Source organism: Acanthaster planci, linkage group LG08 (assembly GCF_054643075.1).
Source record: "Acanthaster planci isolate LZ-2023a linkage group LG08, COTS_SCS, whole genome shotgun sequence".
Classification (NCBI taxonomy): Eukaryota; Metazoa; Echinodermata; class Asteroidea; order Valvatida; family Acanthasteridae; genus Acanthaster; species Acanthaster planci.
The window spans coordinates 21,688,198-21,708,785 of record NC_141784.1 but is presented as its reverse complement, the minus strand read 5'-3'; the positions used below and the strand labels follow the sequence as shown (position 1 = coordinate 21,708,785).

The following is a 20,588-nucleotide window of genomic DNA, read 5'->3' as shown; positions in this document are numbered from 1 at the left end:
TCCTCTCTCCCATTGGGACACCTATAGAAGGAGGTGGGCCACCCTGTAGAAAGGCGGAGTGGGTTGACAGTAAACGGAGGTGAGCGGGGCCACGTGCGCTACCGCCCACAAAATCCCTGACATGCAGTGTTCTTGAGCCAGTAGCGAAATCCTATTAACTGTAAATCTAGAACTGAAATTACAACATTACCAGCGCATGGACAACAGTCACTATTACCTTTTGAAAATAAGATTATCCCAGGGGAAAAAGACATTGAAAGCTACAGGAAATTGGGATTTTGAGAGACGAAGGGCATTGTGAGAAATATGATATCGGATAAAAATAAATCAATCGAAACTTATTACTTTGAAATTCATGAACATTCAGCTCATATCCCTGCCAAAAATTATCAATAATGTTTTCATTATTACCACACGGATAGGTGGCCTTTTATCTGCATGCAGTGTAAAAATTAGACTGATAGTATAATTGCGATAATCTGTAGTGAGCAAATATATGGATTTCATATCAGCTAATGGCAAATCTGGCCGATAATTAAGTGAGCCAGCGTATGTTGTACTTTGACTGTGTAAAAACAAAGACGGCACCAGGTCATCGAGGCATGGTGCGAACAACGCTTTGTCTCTCTATCTTCTGAGTCTGCCTGTGGCCTTCCAAACCGTTTCAGAGATGTTGAAGAGTCTGGTCCTAACTGTGTTCGTATGGATCGTGTTGCTGAATACGGTAAGTCCGAGACAAATTTGAAATTGGAATAGTTTACACAACTTACTTTTATGAGCATTTGTGCTCATTGGGATGTTATGTATTTCTGCATCTCAGTAAATAAACATTTACTGCATGGTTCATACTCAATACTCCGGCTGTAAGGCTGTTGACTTTCGAAAAAGACTCATGTGTTCTCAGAAAACTATTACATTAACAATTAATCCAAGCAATCCATTGGGAATGTTGAGAATTTGGACGAGGTAGTTGTGGTTAAGGTGACGATGTCAGTTTTCAGTTTTCATCTTTGTTAACTACATACTGTGTCAATAAGTTCATCAATCTCGGAAATGATTTTAAGATAGGATTTCCCGGTTAATTTAGCACATTCATTCATTTGAAATTGCTATTTAAACGAAAGTTTAATTTCATCAAAGACGGGTCACTTGCCCCAAATGTTGATTCCATTTAGTAATAACACCACTAGATTCACTTCCAGAAGTTGGCTGAAGTTTCTCACAGCTTTCCCTGGGATGAGGCCCAATTTTTCTCGCTCTTCTCTCGGTAGTCTTCTTGCTGATTTCCACATAACAGTCCTCGTAGCCATTTCGGCTACCTTGACGCAACCAGTTATTGCCTAAGTTTAAAATAACGGTTAGTCACAGTTATCGGTGTTGTCCTAGCGACAGTCAACAAATAAATAAGTCTAATCTACATTAATGTTGGGATGCAAGTCTACTGTTTGTTGCTACTCTACGTTAGTCTCCTTGTGATGCGTCCCTTATTCAAGCACATCGTTTGTCTGCGCTAATCAGCTGTACGCATCTCATAAGCAAGCACTGTTCGGTTAAAGGGAAATCATGGTTTATATTAGCTCAAATGAGTTGCAGTACAAATAAATCATAACAATGCAAATTACAAATCTGCACTAAACAGTTTGTGCCTGTAACTAAATCTTACAATTAAATCTATTAAATCTCATGATTCAAAAGCTACCCCATAAGTTATGCTAAACGCAATCGTTCCCTCCGAGTCCTACGTATATACCAAACACATGGATATCGGGATTAGACTTTTATCGCTCTACGTCGTGGACATTTATTACCCTTTCCGATAACAAACCAAAAATTCAGTGCCAGGCACTGAGGCATCGAAGGAAAAAATCTAGGAAAAGCTATTTTCACTCCTGCTGTAGGTTATATTTTCTCAGAGCATACTTCTGCCGAAGTGAACATCCCAAAAGGGATCTCTGTAATGGCAACGTTTCATTTGAATAAAAACTGTTTATTCGAAACAATAAGATCTAAATTTCCTAGGTCATTTTACTGTGATACGAACCAATAATATTAGCCCGCTTCTTATCGCCCATGCTACCATGAATTTGTTTTTGTTGTTAGAAACGATGCATGGCAACCAAAAAACATTCGTCGGTGTATGTCTAAGTCCACAAATCTTCCTTCAAAGTTTTACGGATTAGTGTAACTGCGGCTTTGTTCTCCTGACTTTAGATTCCAGAATCTGTTGATGGTGACGTTACACTGGAGATGTTGCTCACTACGTATACTGGGAACGATCGAGACTTTGACAATAATTGCTGTGATTTCTGCGGTTTCTTCAATGGCGATTCCTGTGACATCAGCTTCGATATCTCTATCAACAATATGGGGTAATGGTCTTCCCTATTTAGGAAGAGGAATTACAGGATGGCTCCAGATGGGAATGGGGTTGATGAAACAACCTCATCGAGCCAGTCTCAAACCTCTATCACAAAATAGTAAATACTTCTTCCCTGACAATTTTACACGTCTTCGTCTTTGTTTAGCGGCACCCCAATCTACGTTTTGTCTACGGGTCTCATACAAAACGATGCTGAGTCCGTCACGTTTGGCTCTGTGGTTGGTACATCACCCAATCCTATACAGATGACATTCTCCTCTTGGCCGGTAAGTAAGGGGATATCAGAAGACAAATGTTTGGATTTCCTTCCATAAGAAGTCAGAAATTACACACACACACACACACAATACCATCCAACTGTCCACCAGCACAAGTTTTCATCATTCGAACCCTAAAAGCATCTACGTGTAGCTTTTTTGAAAATATCCACATATCTGAACTGTTACGATTGTTTTCTTCGTACATTCAACGTTACAGTGGAGGGTGAAGATGGTGCTTGACGTTTACGATGACGACTCCATTAATGTGATCGGAGGCCAACCAGAATTAGTTGATACCTACGAGACGACAATCACTCATGTCCCTGAGGCTAACAGCTCGATAGCTGTGACACATTATTACTCCGAGACAGGAACCAGAGCCAATAATCCGACCACGTGAGCATCATTCTTAGTCTCTGCAGATGTATACTTAAAACAAGATGTGCTAATCTTGTTAAAAGTATATGTCTGGTTATGCCCCAATAAAATTGTTCCATCTCATTCTCACACAGGTTGACGTTTGAACTGAAGGTGTATTGCAACAGCAATTACTATGGCACCGACTGTGCTACCTATTGTCAGGCAACTGATGGTAATTCTGGTCACTACACCTGTCATCCTCTGACCGGAGACAAGATTTGTTTGGACGGGTACGAAGACCCTACGACTAACTGCCTCACAGAGACGGATGAATGTCTTAGTTCACCTTGTCTGAATAACGCGACATGCACAGACCAAATCAACCGGTTCACCTGCGTCTGTTCCGATGGCTTTGAGGGCACACTATGTGAGACAAACACCGACGAATGCACTAGCAATCCCTGTCCAAACGATGCCACCTGTCTGGATGAAATCAACGGCTACACCTGCGTCTGTCCCGATGGCTTTGAAGGTACACAATGTGAGACAAACACCTACGAATGCGCAAGCAATCCCTGTCAAAACGATGCCATTTGTCTGGATGAAATCAACGGCTACACCTGCGTCTGTCCCGAAGGCTTTGAAGGTACACTATGTGAGACAAACACCTACGAATGCGCAAGCAATCCCTGTCGAAACGATGCCACCTGTCTAGATGAAATCAATGGCTACACCTGCGTCTGTCCTGGTGGCTTTGAGGGCACACTATGTGAGACAAACACCGACGAATGCACTAGCAATCCCTGTCGAAACGATGCCACCTGTCTGGATGAAATCAATGGCTACACCTGCGTCTGTCCTGGTGGCTTTGAGGGCACACTATGTGAGACAAACACCGACGAATGCGCTAGCAATCCCTGTCCAAACGATGCCACCTGTCTGGATGAAATCAATGGCTACACCTGCGTCTGTCCTGGTGGCTTTGAGGGCACACTATGTGCGACAAACACTGACGAATGCACTAGCAATCCCTGTCGAAACGACGCCACCTGTCTGGATGAAATCGACGGCTACACCTGCGTCTGTCCCGATGGCTTTGAAGGTACACAATGTGAGACAAACATTGACGAATGCACTAGCAATCCCTGTCGAAACGACGCCACCTGTCTGGATGAAATCAATGGCTACACCTGCGTCTGTCCCGATGGCTTTGAAGGTACACAATGTGAGACAAACACCGACGAATGCACTAGCAATCCCTGTCGAAACGATGCCACCTGTCTGGATGAAATCAACGGCTACACCTGCATCTGTCCCGATGGCTTTGAAGGTACACTATGTGAGACAAGCACCGACGAATGCGCAAGCAATCCCTGTCGAAACGATGCCACCTGTCTGGATGAAATCAATGGCTACACCTGCGTCTGTCCTGGTGGCTTTGAGGGCACACTATGTGCGACAAACACTGACGAATGCACTAGCAATCCCTGTCGAAACGACGCCACCTGTCTGGATGAAATCAACGGCTACACCTGCGTCTGTCCCGATGGCTTTGAAGGTACACTATGTGAGACAAGCACCGACGAATGCGCAAGCAATCCCTGTCCAAACGATGCCACCTGTCTGGATGAAATCAATGGCTACACCTGCATCTGTCCTGGTGGCTTTGAGGGCACACTATGTGCGACAAACACTGACGAATGCACTAGCAATCCCTGTCGAAACGACGCCACCTGTCTGGATGAAATCAACGGCTACACCTGCGTCTGTCCCGATGGCTTTGAAGGTACACAATGTGAGACAAACACCTACGAATGCACTAGCAATCCCTGTCGAAACGATGCCATTTGTCTGGATGAAATCAACGGCTACACCTGCGTCTGTTCCGATGGCTTTGAAGGTACACTATGTGAGACAAACACCGACGAATGCGCAAGCAATCCCTGTCGAAACGATGCCACCTGTCTAGATGAAATCAACGGCTACACCTGCGTCTGTCCTGGTGGCTTTGAGGGCACACTATGTGAGACAAACACCGACGAATGCACTAGCAATCCCTGTCGAAACGATGCCACCTGTCTGGATGAAATCAACGGCTACACCTGCGTCTGTCCTGGTGGCTTTGAGGGCACACTATGTGAGACAAACACCGACGAATGCGCTAGCAATCCCTGTCGAAACGATGCCACCTGTCTGGATGAAATCAACGGCTACACCTGCGTCTGTCCTAGTTGGTATGGCGGAGTCCTCTGCCAAGACTACATGGTACAATCTACAGCCAGTGTTACCACAACTGAAGGTTTTCCAACCACTTTGAATTTGACCACTGAACATGTTATAACCTCAACTAGTCCAATGTCTTTGAAAACGGTGAGTGCCCCTGGAACAACTATGGACACCAGTGCAAAATCACCCGCAGCTACTATGAGTCTGGATTTGACAACATCACATGAGGCATCCACTGTGCGCTCAAGTCCCAGTTCAACTACGGCTTCCCCTGTTGGTCTTTATAGTACAACGGAGAATCTGCTTGAAGCCACCCCTTCGACTTTCCTTCCATTCACCACGGAAATTGACGCTCTTACAGATACAACCCCAGACATTAGATCAACAACCCAGGAACAAGTCGAGACGCTGCAGACAACCTCACAGTCAGCTACCTTCGACTTCACAACAGACAACGCGGAGATATCGGCATCTCTTGGGGGCCATACGTATTTGACCCGCCTTCAATTTTCCACAGATGAACCGTCTAATGGCGTCACAACGGTTGTTCATCCACTCCGGACGAAACAAGAGTTAGCAACAACAGTGCCTGTATTCAGGCCGACGACCCGGAAACATACTACGTCATTAGAGACAACCGTCCAACCAAGCACAACTGTCGCCAATGTTGTTGGAACAGAATCAGCGACTCTACTTGAAGATCAAACGCAATCAACAATCTCTAGCTCGGCAGCTTTTACAACACACAGAACAACTGATGCAAGTAGATCGGCGACAGAACCGGTTATTTCTCCTACAACCGCTTCAGAGGCGTGCGGAAGTCAGCCGTGTCAAAATGGCGGCGTGTGTAGTGATGTGTTTGAAGGGTACGAATGCAGCTGTCCACTTGGATTCGTCGGAGCTGACTGTGAACTGATAGACCTATGCATTCCATCACCATGTTATAACGGTGCCAAGTGCTCCATGAATTCCCACCAAAACTTCACCTGCACATGCGCTCGGGGATACAACGGCGCCCTCTGCGCCGACGACATTGACGAATGCGAGGAGGAGGGGGATTGCCCAGATAGAAGTGAGTGTGTGAACAGTATTGGGAGCTACACGTGCGTTTGTATCCAAGGGTTCAAAGGTCAAGAGTGTTCTGAAAGGGATTTCTGCGCTGATGGACCCTGCCTCAATAATGCTACGTGTGTCTCGGTAGTGGAAAAGTTCAGGTAAAATGTGAAATCATTATTATGAATGACGTCATCTTGATGATCTTTTTCACCCTAAAAATCAAGGGCGGATCTAGAACTAGATTTTCCGGGGATAGGGGGCTGAACTCGTATGGGGGACAAAAAAGTGGAAATTTTTTCATGTAACCTTATATATCCTTCGTAATGTTGAGCCTACATTTGGGGGCTTTCTATATGCTTTTAACAGAAATTAAAAAAAAAACATTTCTCTCAATTTTCACACACAGAAAAGGCTTATTTGGGGGCATGGCCCTCGTTGACCCCTGGAGTCGGTCTAGTCGAAAATCTATTGTCATCATAATAGTATGATGCTGCCTCTTGTCACTAGAATCGGCATCATAAGTGTTGACCTCAATTCAGTCTTCAAGGTCATTATGTTCACCATCACCAGAGTCGTTATCACATCACCACCATGTTTGATTTCATCACCATCCCCATAAGGCATTTTACGTATTCTCTGTCTGATTCTTTTTAACGAAAGCTGCGAGTGCAAGGGAGGTTACACTGGGACTCGATGTGAGACAATAATTGAAAGTCCGTGCCAACCATCACCGTGTCTCAACGGCGGAGAGTGTATGTTTGGACAGGGAGATGGGCAGCCTCAATGTCTGTGCGGTCAACAGTTTCTGGGGGAAAATTGTGAAATTGGTAAGATGATCTTGTATTGCGCCTAACCAGCTAGATTCTGTTGTTGCCTTTCTAGCTGCTGTGTACTGAAACATCAAGAGTCTGAATTACCCTGTGTTGCATTAAAACCATACACACGCCCCTTTTTGTCACAAAAGCCAACTTAAGTGCAACCAGCAATGATTTGATACTTTTGTATAGTACGTACTATAAAATACATGTAGCAAAAAATTCCCTCAGGTAAACAAATTGTAAAAGGCATGGAGAAGACCAGCAATTTTCACTGAAGTTACACGATGTCATTTCCAATGAAGACACAGATATTTTCTCCTGTAAAATGTACGTTGAGGGTGCCAGCGTGGATACAGAAACCTTCAAGACTGATACTGCAAACTTGATTAAAAGTACAATGGCTGACAATGCTGGCTCATATTCGACGGTGGAGGTCGTTCTTGTGTCCACCGCAGACTACGAATCCGCTGAAACCGGGTGAGTTAAACATGAAAAAACCTATTCACTGGGTACTGAAACCTTTGGATTGAAAGCTGCAAACAACCATTGTTGCTCTAACTATACTAAGTCGGACGTAAACTGTCATTTGGACTTCGCCGAGACCATACATATTCCTCATTCTGCTCCTCAATATATTTTGTGAAAGATTTCGGCACGGTCAAGTCATCGCTCCCTGATATTGTTTTTTGCAATGTTTGCACAGGTAATACGCCACAGGACTTGCTAAAATTTAGGAGCATATCTCCCTTCGGTATGCTTGTTACATTTCCCACAATGTCTTGCGGCCTTGGACCGAATTCTGTGAAATATTTTCCTTTTACCAGGGAGCCAGTCACGCTGGTTACCTATCTTGTCTTGGTGAATGGCACGGCATTGACGCCGGCTGAGGTCACTGACCTGATGGAGGGGACGAGCGATGACGTAATGGATGGCATCGTTTCCTACAAGCCATTTAAAGGAAATGTCTCGGCTAGATCAGAAATGGTAAGGTACACATAGGGGCGCTGAGGGAAACTTTATTTCTTTTTATCTATATCTTAGTTGCCGAGTTTGATTTTTTTAAATGAATGAAGGCCTAATCTATGCATTGCAGTTTTGAAACTTACTTATCCCCAAATGCATGGATTTTTCTCAAATGTTATTTCAGACATGGGCACAACAATACTGGTATGTCATTCTACTTAGTACAACTGGTGCAGCAACGATCGTGCTTTTGATAAGCTGTCTGTTGTCCAGAGCATACAAGTAAGTGATCTGTATGGTAAACTAAGCCAAATAGACGCTGTTAACTGCAGTGGCATAGCACCCACACTCACATTCTTCAGCTTGGCGCGCGCGTGCATTTGGCATGTCACCACACCCGATTGGTCGAAGATGCGTGTAACGCGCGCGTAACACCTGTCCGCGAAGGTTATGCTACTGCAATAATGGCTTCTTATTCTAGTTATGGAATTACGTTATCGTCTGTTTAATTCAATGAAGATTGTTACTGCTCTCAATGGACACTGCACTTCCGACATTTTGCGAACTATGATATAAAATTGTGACCTGTTACCACAAAATGAGCTGAAAGTCGAAATTGGTGTTATTGAATTCAGCAGAAAGGGAGCTTTCAAATGGTATGTACCTGGAACACTTACGGTAAAAGTATAAGTTGACAATGTGGCATTATTCTGGCAGCTTTGTGTCTTTGTTCCTGACATTGTTTCAACATTTCAGACAAGGCACAAATAATGCTATCATCCAAATTGCTAAAAAAATGACATTTTACAATATGTGATTCTGCGAAATATTTGGAATTAAATAGGAGGTGGGCTACTCTCTCCGTTGGCATTCCCTTATTGCAATGCATTATGTACTTTTATTCCTATTTCATTTTATCTAAGATTTGTTTGCGATTGTATACAGGGCAAAGAAGCAAAAACAAAAAGTTCACAGCGTGGATGAGTGTGACGCTAGTAAAGAAGTCATGTCGGTACAGGCAGAAGTTTATTTGGCTTCTCATCTGGACGGTAACGTTGAGCAATCGACTGTTTAGACAACTTATCAAATATTTGGAAGAATGCCCTTGTATGTTTTCTTGGCAACCTGGCAACGATTAAATCCATCATGTTTCCTGCAAAAAGTGGTGCCATGAAATTCTTGGATATTTAAGGAGATTTTGGAATCAACCCCATAAAGTTTTCCTTCTCGGTTCCGAGAATAAACAATGACACCTGTCCACTGTATAAAAATAACAGGGTTCTTTACTTTCTCAATTTTGGAAGATTTTTACCAAAGTGTATGGTGAAATTTGGTTTCAGAGTAGTCTATTTCGAGTCACGAGACCTTTATCTTTCAAACTCGCATTTTTAGTAGTTTTCAGTATTACGTTTCTTAATATGCCCCTTAGCCTAGATCACAAACATATTACTACAGGAACAAAAATAAAGGAAGAGATTGAGTAATTTTTTTATCGAAAGAAATCATTTGCATAAGCAGGTCACTAATCCAAAATACATATACTTCCTTTTGTTGCATTATTGTAAATTTCGAAAGTTTGATTGTGAGGTTAGGAAATACCGTCATTATTTCGCATTCATCTTTATGGCTTCCACACATTTTAGGCAAAAGTTAATTGTTTATGGATTTTATTCTTTATCATACTTTGACAACATTGGAATGAACTTTGTTTGTGGTAAAAGATCAGTCTCGTTATTCAAAAAATGAACAGACGAAATGCGTGCAAATTAAAACTCAGCAAGTATTAGTTACCCATGTATTGGAATTTTAAAATGTGTATCTAAGCCCTCTCTCTCATTTTAAATGCCAGTTGTCATCTTTATTCAGCATTCAGTTGTGAATAATTTTCCTGAGAATCTTGAAGCAGGACCTCTAGTAATCCACACGAATGCCAGGCGGCTTACCGAACAAAAGCATCCTTGGTATCAAGTTCATCCTCAGTTCCTCGAAGATAAGAACACTTGGACAAGTTCTTAGTGAGTTCCTCGACATTAATCGTCGTTTTTTCTCTCCATTTGTGGTATTTTATCGGTGATGCAAAGGCAAAGGCCATGGAATTGGACCGGGTCCTAGGTAATTCGGAGTCGAGTGAGGAACGGTCCGTCTCCACTGTCTGGCTGGTCTCATCAGGAGAAGATTCACTCATCAGGCTTGGTCTTTTTCGCATGTTAGACTCCAGCCAGGCAGATTTCCTTGGTCGTAGGCGGAGAACCCGCCCTCCAGGAACGTCTGGCTGCATATCCAAGGCAGCCGCAGCAGGCCTTGTCTTCTGATGCAGAGCATGTTTAGGCGGGAGCGACTTAATAAACAGGTCAGAGATCCTTACCGAAGGCGACCTGGATGCCAGTTCGTTCCGCTCTTGAGTTTTCATGGAAATGACACCTAGTGCTGCTATTTTGAAAGATGGCTTCCTTGGAGATGAACTTGTACGTTTACTAAAACGATAATCATCACTTTGTCTAGAAATCTCCCTGCTTTTGGTGTCTTTTGTTCCAGGACTTGGGTCTTCTTGACGAAGAGCGCCTCCTGACACGGTGACTGGTCTTGACTCTCTGTCATTTCGCTTCAGTAGGCCTATACCTGTTGGGACACTGAGGGTCATCTCTGCAAGTTGTTGGTACTCCTGAACAGTCTTAGGCTGCACCAGGTAGTCCACTTCATCCTCGGATAGGTGCTTGAGCTGTGGGATAGTCCGTGGGGATCGCTCAGGGACGCTCAGCTTCAGGTGCTCAGGAGATGCCACCACTATAGCGTTCCGACGAGACGAGTTGGATGGTAGCATTCCGTTTCTGCTCCTAGGCTTAGATAGCTCTGAGAGTCTCTCTGCCGAGAGAGATACTTGGCGGGGATTTGTCTTGAGCGGACGGCGCTGGTGCTTGGAGGAATCTACTGTCTTCTCCTCGTCATCGTCCGATTTCGTATCACTTTGCAGTTTGACTGTGTTCTTCTTCAGTAGTTCCCCTGGTACATCAGCCGCGTCGTTACTATCCGACACAGCCTTACGGAAGTCGTAGGCCTGGCGCAAGGCCTGCATCTTCTCCTCCAAGCGAGCCTTTTCTCGTTGAATCAATTCCTGGGCGAAGGCACGATCCAAGAAACGGACCCGTTTTCTGGTCTGGCGGCCCTGGTTTGATGTGCAGAGAAGACTACCGGCTGAATTGGCCATCCGTTGCTGTGGAATCATGGCGATGAAGTCAGGCCTAAGATCGTCCAAAATTACCTAAATCTTTCTCATCTCAGTCGCCCGGCTCAGCATTCACCGTTTCTCTACTCATTGGAAACTAGTCGTTTATTAACTTACAACGTTTCAATTGGGTTACATTTCCGTTGGCGTCCGCTAGCTGTCGTGGCTACAATTCGTTACCGTCATCGTGTCAACAAACTGACAGGCTTCCATCACCAAGTACTGGCCAGCGTCCCAAATAGTCTGGTGTAAACACTCTATGGACCCCAAATTCTACTCCTCAAATTACCAGCTAATGATAACAACCTTTGTACACCCTGAAGAGAAAACCGTTCCCGTCAAAAACAAACCTAGATCTTTAAGATTATCGATTTCTGGTCGTGACCAGGGTTATGAATGTCTGGGCTGAATACTCTGAAGCCCGCAACGAGGAACACCAAGTAAACACAGTTCTTCAAGAGGGCGCTGTGTTTGTTTGGGAAATGAAGACTGTTTTATACATAGGCAAACACCACCGGGTGTATAAAGCAGACGGGTAAGTAATACTATTATGCCTGGTTGGTTCTGAGAGAGTAAATAACAAGTTCGACAAGTACACTTTCCATTGTTGTTTTTGTTTGCCCTCGGACTGTGGGGCAACTAAACGGTCTCATTTTCATCCAGAGATCGGATCCAATGACAAAGTTTTTATTTTCAGTCTTCCACAGCAGTTCCGATTTGCTTTTATCTTAATCTTCTGAATAGACTGAATCTGGTCCAAGGATGCCGAAAACAAATCGATTAATTCTAACCATTTTTCTCTTAAAGCCACTTTATGTAAAAGTGTTCCCATTAAGTCATGGCTTGGAACTTGTGATATGCAAAGATTTAACATTGGCCAAACCCACGTCCGAATGGACCTACCTGTATTTCTAATAAGGTGATTGCATCGACAGGTAGTTGTTTTTGAATACAAATGATTCTAATTTAAGAACTCAAGTGCAGGATCTGATCTGCTGAAAGCATTTGAAGCCACGTGCAAATCCACTGGCTACGACTAGGAGTAACGCAGGAGTCTACGACAACCACCTGTTAGCCAGAAGGCTCAAACGTGTTTGTATTATTACCGACTCCATTCAAGGATGTCTATGCCATCCTCATTTCTAACTGTTCCGATGAACTGATAATTTTCAAGTTTCCGTGTTACATCAGTAGTATTGAACGTATAGTTAACAGGAAAAAAATCAACAGCTCCAGTCAAGCAAGGAAAAGTAATGTAAAATTCATAAAATAATAAATTCTGTTTATTCTGTTAGTTTTAAGTGAAAGAAAATTATCCAATGACCCTTACACAAAATTCTGTGGTCCAAAAGATTTCACCACAGTTGAATAATATTGGTTGCCTGTCAGAAACGAGTTTGGTAGCTACGCCTATCAGAGTTATTCCTATTGATCAAAAATAGTACATGTACTAGGAAACTCCCTATAGTTTAGGTTTCATACATAATAAATATCTATTTTATAGACATTATTCCGTGTCAAGAATGTAAAAATGGGCCAAAATGATAGAATATAAAAATTTAAAGAAACATTACTTTAATTTCACAATGAGTATCATGCCATACACTTATTTCAATAAAAGATCCATTTTATAACACACAGCTAAGATGACAATATATCTTACACGTAATGATCGGTGCCATGATCGCCTTGACATCGTTTATAATTTATCAACAATGTTAGTATATAACATTACACTACATATAACAGGTGTAAATATTTTCTCTCAGATTAGTTTGGATGTACTTGACAAAGAATGAAATAAGAGAATCATAAGCCAAGTACACTGTTAAGATCAAAAGGATACCTGTATCTAGATGAAGTAAGATCAAACTGGCACTGAAATCAGCTAAAAAGCTGAATTCTCACACCCCGTAAATGGGTTTATTTAAATGAACAAATTAAAACACAACTCTTGGTCGAAACTTGGGTCTGATGTGTACTGTAATTCAAATATTGTCTTAAAGTGCTTTTCAATGCCTTTAATGTTTTACTTGTATGACTCGGAATAATGTTACTAGACTTGTGAAAAATGTAAATCAAAAATACAAACAGAAGTAGGACCAAAAGTATAAAGGAACACTACAAAACGATTAAGAGGAAGATAAACATACTTTAGTCAGGAATAATTCAGACTGCTTTAATTCAAAGGAAATATTTCAACTGAACTCACACGATTTGGATATTCAATGGGCACCAGTCAACCATTTTTATATTGCTCAGCACTTTGCTATTACATTAAGCTTAAGGCTGGAATTCACTGCGACTTAAACAAGAGTTTTGATTGGTTATAAGTACAGTAATGATCTCACCCATCGCACTTTGACTGAATTAAACTAATGCAAATTTCCAAATTCATAAGCACAGTTATGTGCAACAAATGTCAACATCATCCAACACATCAACATGAAGTCAAATATTTATACACTTATATTCACAGTAGATATGTCACAAACATCCAAATCATTCAGTAATTTGCTCACATTGACGAAGCATGTCCCACTTAATACGTGATTTTCTCTCAAGTCAAAGCCTTAATGGATCTTCAAACAAATCACACAAGTTTGTTTTCTGAACTGCACCATGTATCTTTTTTGTACTTTACCAATACACACTAAAAATGCTATATGAATATCGGCAAAATCAAGCATCAACCAATCAACCAGGATGAATGCATCCAAATAACTTGGCATGCACATTATTTTTTTCCTAGCCTTAAATTTAAAAAGAATTACACTCAAACAAATAAACAAATCTGAACTACAAAATAACCATATTCTACTTTCAAGAATTGTCTAGAGCAAAATCAACATCCATTGTATGGGTTATTAGCCATGACTCACAGAGGTTTACAATACACAGATTATAAAATATTACTTGAATGATAATCCAAGTATCTAAAATGTATCATTTGCACACTTCATTAGAAGGATTTACTGGACACAGAAATAAGGTAGCAACTGGATGTGAACCTCTGAACCTCAAGCTGCAAGTCAGAGGCACCAAGTACTTGATCATCCCCGTTTGTGTCTGTCAAGGTGCATGCATTTGATTTATAATGAAAAGATGTAAAGTGAATTCTGTAGCAAGTCGACACATTACTTACCGAGTATGATCAAATTCATAGTGAAATAATTTGATACATTATGTATTTTACATGAATGTTGTTCTCTGGCCCATCTTAAAGATTGTAGAGTCTTTGAATGATCATCTTCAGGCTACGGTTAGGAGTCAGATTGGTATGTACCAACGGAGAGTTGGTCATAGGGCTGGTCTTGTTACCTCGAATCCAGGATTCAATAGATGACCTCTCATAGGAGAAACCATCTGAAACAGGAGGGGAATGATGTGGTGAAGAGACAGACAAACAATAAACAGAACGACAATACTAAAAAGATGTGTGTTTAGAAAGCAAACCATCACAAAATGTGGTTATGAAGATGCACTATCCTTGTTACCCCTGAATAGGATTCCTGCAACTAAAGGACAATTAAATTCCATGACTTTTTCATGACCAAATTATGAAAATCCATGACCCAATAATGCAATTTCTTGGACTACATGTATTCAGACTTTTAATGTTGCAAATAAAATCACAAATTTGAGGCACTTATATCTGATAATAGAGATCACACACAATGTTTGAAAAATTCCATGACTTTTTCATGACTTTAATCATTTTTACAAAATTTCATGACTTTTCTAGGCCACGGGAACCCTGCCTGAACCTCATACCTACGAGATATTTAGAAGATCATATTAGTTCCAAGGCAGTTTAATGTTGACTCAATATTGTGCAATAACAGACTCTCAATAAACAATGGTGGGAAAACTTCCACTATTAAATTCTGCACTTTCATTTCATTATTCCCAACTTTTTACATTATTCTTGCTTTGACATCAAAATCTGGCAACTTAGAATTTTACAGTTTTCAGTAACAATAACTTACTAGCAGCAATAACTGGATCTCTCATGAGCTCTCGTGTGATTGGGCAGAGATACTCATCTGGTATGCCATCATCTATCATGCAAATACACGGAAAAACAACGTAACATTAAACATTACACTCAACGAAAGTTTTTGCGAAGCAAATATTCAATTCACAGAAAGCTTGACCATTTCAAATAGTTGCTTGACACAAACAATTGACATTTTATTCTGTAATCTCTTAATTAAACCGACAGTAAAATATTTAACTTAACTTAATGTTAAAACACAAAACTGTACATTAACTGGTGAAGCTCAATGATTTTAACTCATTTTGGGTGTAAATGACAAGTGTGAGATGAAGACAAGATGCCACTGAATGAGTTGAACAAACTACATCTTACCTAAAATTATTCCACTGCTGCCTTTCTCTCGCATGATCTGAACCCCACGAAGAATCTTCTGTCTGTGTCCCAGTGCCTCTGTTGAGTCAAAATCAATTTTAAAGAAGTCATCCACTAACAAAATATTTGGATAGCAAACTGTAGTATAATAAGTTAATCAACCAATTAATTAATTAATTCACAGGTACTACACAGTGATAGTGTATCAAACCAGTAAAAAGATAGACCACTAATCAATGTATTCCCAATTTATTCTGTTATAGAATGATAGGTGACATCATGTGACGTCACATCTGACGTGACATCTTTATCTGATGTGACATCTATGACATGATTTACATGTTCTTTGGCATATGACATATTGTTCTTAGGCATATGACATACTGTTCTTGGCATATGACATTGGTTTTTAGCATATGGCATACTGTTCTTGGCATATGACGTATCGTTCTTAGACATACGACATACTGTTCTTTGGCATATGACATAAAGTTTTTAGGCATATGACATACTGTTATTTGGCATATGACATACCAGACATTGAATGGTTTGATATCTGACATCACATTTGAAGTTGCACTTACTGACTCCAAGGTCCTTGACAAGTGTATCTGTGTTCAGTGACTGAAGCTCTTGCCCGTCTATGCGGTTATCACGGAAACTCTGAACATACTCCTCCAAACCCTGGGTCTTTAGCCAATCACAGACGTCATCAATTGACCATTCAAGGAGTACATTCATTGAAGAAGCACCATCTGTACCTTGTAGAGTACCAGTAACCTGCTGGGCACCAGCTATGAAGAATGCAACCAAAAATATGAACAATTTAATCTACAACAGACATTTACACAGATACAACATTGCTATCTTATAACAATTCACACTAGAGATGCAAAGATACACCTACAATGTTATGATTTCTGGTACATTCTCCATAAACAGCGCATAGGATCCAACCATGTCACCATGTGCTTTGGAGTGCCTCCATCAGCCTCCCTAAGCAACTCTCCTTCTACCTATAACAGGCAGACCACCATTTCCAAGACTCTAATAAGACCTTTCTATATCTAGTAGTACAACTAAGTGAGGACACTAGTTCATCTTACATGGAGCAGGTAGATTAGGAGCCTCCCCTTGGGCGTGTAGCAACCAAACTTTGACTGTCCTGTCATTGGAACCACTAGCAAGGTACCGTCCATCGGGAGAGAATGCTACAGTGGTGACATAACTGCAGAACAAAAGTGACTAGATTTTATTTTACACCTGAGAATCTGTTGGCTTGACACTCTACACTCTGGGAACTTGAAGAATACTTTGTACATTCTACTGCATTGAAACTGGCTTGCAACAATCAATTATGAAATGCACAAAGACTCTCTCTACGTTAAGATTTTCTGTTCATGAAATGCAGAAGTACTGATAAATTTAAACTGAATCCGAGTTAACTTTAACTACAGATTTATAACAATCTGTTGTGACAGACTATCAACCAATGAATGCATCTAAACCATGTTAGGCATTAACGACTAACCATCTGACCAATAAGACTCACCGAGAGTGTTCTTCTAGTGTGTACAGCATACTTCCTTCAATCTAACAGAACAGATATGTTGGTATCAAAGAACAATCTGTGACATCCTGATGCTCAATGGCAAGACAATATTACAAATGAAATGTAAACCAAGCTGAAACTGTTGAAATTAGGTTAAATTACATCATTCAAGTGTTACAATAAAAATTCCATGACTTGTGATTGATTAATTTGCCATGACAGGTATCACGGTAACGAAAACATCCATTCTTTTCTCGGATGGCAACTTGATCAGTGCTGACTTTTTTTCTAAAAACATGGTCCATATAGGGCCGCATATCCATGTATTATGCTTGTCTCTAGTTTAGACAAGTGAATTCAACCTGTGAACATGAAGTAAAATACAGTACGAAATCTCTTGATGCTACTCAGAAGATAAGTAATGTTCAACATTTTGACAAGTTTCTTACCGGGTTCCAAACAATGACTATCTTGTCGACAGCCCTGTAGAAAGAAGAGCATGATGTGTTGAAAATAGTAACAATGATACCAAAATAACACATATGGATGCAAGTAATTAGGGACAGTCTCTCATAATGAACCAATCAAAAGAAAGAATGTTTTACAACATGGAAATCTCACAATCATCAATTCCAGGGCCTTGGAAAATTAAGAACACAGAACAAGGAAACTGACCCTGATGCCAACAGACTTCCATCCGGTGAAAAAGCCACTGCCATGACCTTAGCAGTATGGCCCGTCAGACTACATCGTACCTTGGTCTTACATGCTGCAGAAAGATACAATGGAACTACTTCAATGAAAAGCACAGTCAACTTGTTTCCTATAGTAGAGGTGTGACAGAGGTATTCATTTCTTATTGTCTGGTGATGTAACTTTTGTGACAGCTTTGATGTCCCTTGCTTGATAAACTAAAAATTTGAACCATCTCTTCCTTTTCTTGTTTCAGTAACAAAGGTATTATAATTTACAAACGTACAAGGAAAAACAATAAGATCCCAAAGTTTGACCAGGTTTTCTCCTCCACAAGTTGCTAGAAGGTAAGCTCTCCGATCACTGTTTATCTCAGCATTAGGATCTGAAACCAAACAATTAGAAGTCAAACATTATCATAAATTAACAAGCCAATGTGAATTTATAAATAACTTGTCCAAATCAGTCTCAATAAAACCAGAGACAGTCAAACCTCACCTGCTGAACCAAAAGTTGGAGAGATGACCAGACATGACACGCCAAGGTCATGACACTCGGGGTCAAAGAAAAGCGACTTAGTGTGGCCATAGAGGGCATCCCAAATGCGAAGATCGCCGGAGGCACAAGCTGAAACCACAAAGCTGCTATCAGGAGTGAATGTACAAGCTGTGATGACATTCTCATGCCCATCAAAGGTTCTGCGCAAACAGAATATTATCAAAGGCACATCATGGAACACTCACGATATGAAGTACTGAAATTTGAATATGAACCACAGAAACAAGGCACATACCTGATCAAGGACTTCTTCTGTACATTCCACAAACACAAGGTACTGTCTGCTGCTCCAGTCAACAACATCTCAGAGTTGGGCGAAAAGCTGCAGACCCTAACGATTGCCTTACTAGGATGCTGCAAAACAGCTTGGCTCTCTCCGGTACGAGCATCCCACAAGATGATCTTACCATCTGTCGAGCAAGAGGCCAAGACGGTACCAAATGGACTGAAGACACACCAATGAACATAGTACGTGTGACCCAGCAGGGGAGAGATGGGTAACTCCTTGAAGTCTTCCAGGTTCCAGAGTCGGACAGACTTGTCCCCTGAGCAGGAGGCTATTGTAGTAGCTGAGAAGCAACAACAGTTGACATCAGAGCTGTGGGACTTCAAGGTGTGGACAAGTGTTGCTGAAGCCATGGTGCTTACTACAATTGCCAACGCATCAAAAAGAAATCAGGCTGTAAGAAGAGGACAGTATGTCGGTAAACCTTTCTCTCTTAATGTACCAGATGTAAACAAATTTTCTACAAAGAAAACAACTGACATCAATGAAAATAAAACAAGCACAACTGATAAGCCATCAGTATTTTTTGGACAACTGAGGAGGAAATCATTACACAAATACAAAACAAGTCATTACAAACCTGCAATTACAATCACTTCATATAAACTGCTCCTGGACATGTTGGATATTTAACAATAAAAAGCAAGTCTGGTCCGAGCCAATTTGGCTCATCAGGCTGGTGTTTATCTCCAGTTTCCTTGGCATGAAACGACTGAGAATATTTCTATTCCCTCCCGGATGGGATGCCAGTCCATCACAGGTTACTTCCCCAGCTAATGCTGGTACCCATTTATACCCCTGGGTGGAGAGAGGCAAGCAGGATTGAAGTGGCTTGCCAAGGGCCACAACATACTGCCAGCAGCTGCATTTGAACCTCCAACCCTATGATTAGAAGCCACAAACCCTAACCACTTGGCCACATGCCCCCCCCCCCCAATATCTATCAATATCTCAGCATTTATTAGGACCCCTGCTTCTAACCATCTCATATTTTACCTGATCATGTCCACAATAATAGAATCCACCCTTTTCCCGTGAAATTAAAATCACTGTATGGTGTAATTACTGCTAGGGTCTAATATCAGGCTGACCAGTGTTATTTTAAGATTTTCAACAAACTGTTTAAGAGATTTCAGAGCATATTGAAATCTCTGACTTTAAATACTATACACAGGAAAGGTGTAACCAATTATCAGTACTAGTGTCTAAATCATATGTACTTCATTGCTGAATACATTCAATAATACCAAATAACCACTATGACAGCTGAAACAAGACAGAGAAGTAGGCTTTGTAAATGCTGTTAATTTACACCATGAGGCAAAGTGAATTTGATCACCATCATAATGTCCATCATAATATCATGATTATCATGTCACAACTACAGTACCTACAATCATGGTCCAGATGGTTGCCTAACCTGTATGTATGTAAAATTCACGATTTTCACCATCCACATTGGTAACTTATAAGTAATTTTATGATGTATTCATACCCACACGGTAAGTGAGTATGATTGATTATCGAGTAAGGCAGTTTATTGCGTCACACAAAACGAGTGAAGTATCGAAGTTTTGTTTACCAAGTTGGTACTCTTGCGCCTGACCTCTGAACGAAATAAACAAAACGTATGATCGTGTTCACATTTTTGAACACAAGTCACATATGTGAAAATACTTACACTTGTTTCTGCCTCGGCAAACGGTTGAAGTGTCAAAAAGAATAGATGTGAAATTTGGATTACTGGACAAAATTAGTCAACACGGCAAAAAAGCAAGGCTGCACTGTGTAAACACCACCATTGACACTGATGTCATCTTAATCAGTCACACACGTGATGT

General features: G+C 41.1%; 3 protein-coding genes across 8 annotated transcripts; 1 reads left to right on the top strand and 2 right to left on the bottom strand.

Annotated features, from left to right (window-relative positions):
• Positions 1-544: 544 nt before the first annotated feature.
• On the top strand, positions 545-9,978 carry LOC110974534 (uncharacterized). The gene is made up of 10 exons (XM_087140548.1): positions 545-724; positions 2,212-2,369; positions 2,526-2,646; positions 2,858-3,036; positions 3,153-6,440; positions 6,943-7,109; positions 7,403-7,577; positions 7,925-8,084; positions 8,248-8,345; positions 9,009-9,978. The coding sequence occupies exons 1-10, from the start codon at positions 671-673 to the stop codon at positions 9,136-9,138; spliced, it is 4,530 nt and encodes a 1,509-aa protein (XP_086996674.1). The 5' UTR covers positions 545-670; the 3' UTR covers positions 9,139-9,978.
• A 13-nt stretch (positions 9,979-9,991) lies between these two features.
• On the bottom strand, positions 9,992-11,668 carry LOC147798485 (uncharacterized). Its single transcript, XM_087140552.1, has one exon. It carries the CDS (start codon positions 11,284-11,286, stop codon positions 10,003-10,005), a length of 1,284 nt encoding a protein of 427 aa, XP_086996678.1. The 5' UTR covers positions 11,287-11,668; the 3' UTR covers positions 9,992-10,002.
• An 874-nt stretch (positions 11,669-12,542) lies between these two features.
• wdsub1 (WD repeat, sterile alpha motif and U-box domain containing 1) lies at positions 12,543-20,573 on the bottom strand. 6 transcript variants are annotated; one of them, XM_022228770.2, is made up of 12 exons: positions 20,429-20,573; positions 18,697-19,141; positions 18,402-18,601; positions 18,190-18,288; positions 17,886-17,979; positions 17,660-17,693; positions 17,211-17,251; positions 16,765-16,886; positions 16,243-16,452; positions 15,659-15,736; positions 15,276-15,347; positions 12,543-14,652 (listed from the first exon to the last, which is right to left on the bottom strand). In XM_022228770.2, the coding sequence occupies exons 2-12, from the start codon at positions 19,098-19,100 to the stop codon at positions 14,507-14,509; spliced, it is 1,500 nt and encodes a 499-aa protein (XP_022084462.2). In that variant the 5' UTR covers positions 19,101-19,141; positions 20,429-20,573; the 3' UTR covers positions 12,543-14,506. The 6 variants fall into 6 exon arrangements, with proteins under 6 accessions (XP_022084462.2, XP_022084470.2, XP_022084478.2 ...); XM_022228778.2 differs by having other exon boundaries at positions 18,697-19,108; XM_022228786.2 differs by lacking the exon at positions 20,429-20,573 and adding an exon at positions 20,142-20,294.
• Between the last annotated feature and the right edge of the window lie 15 nt (positions 20,574-20,588).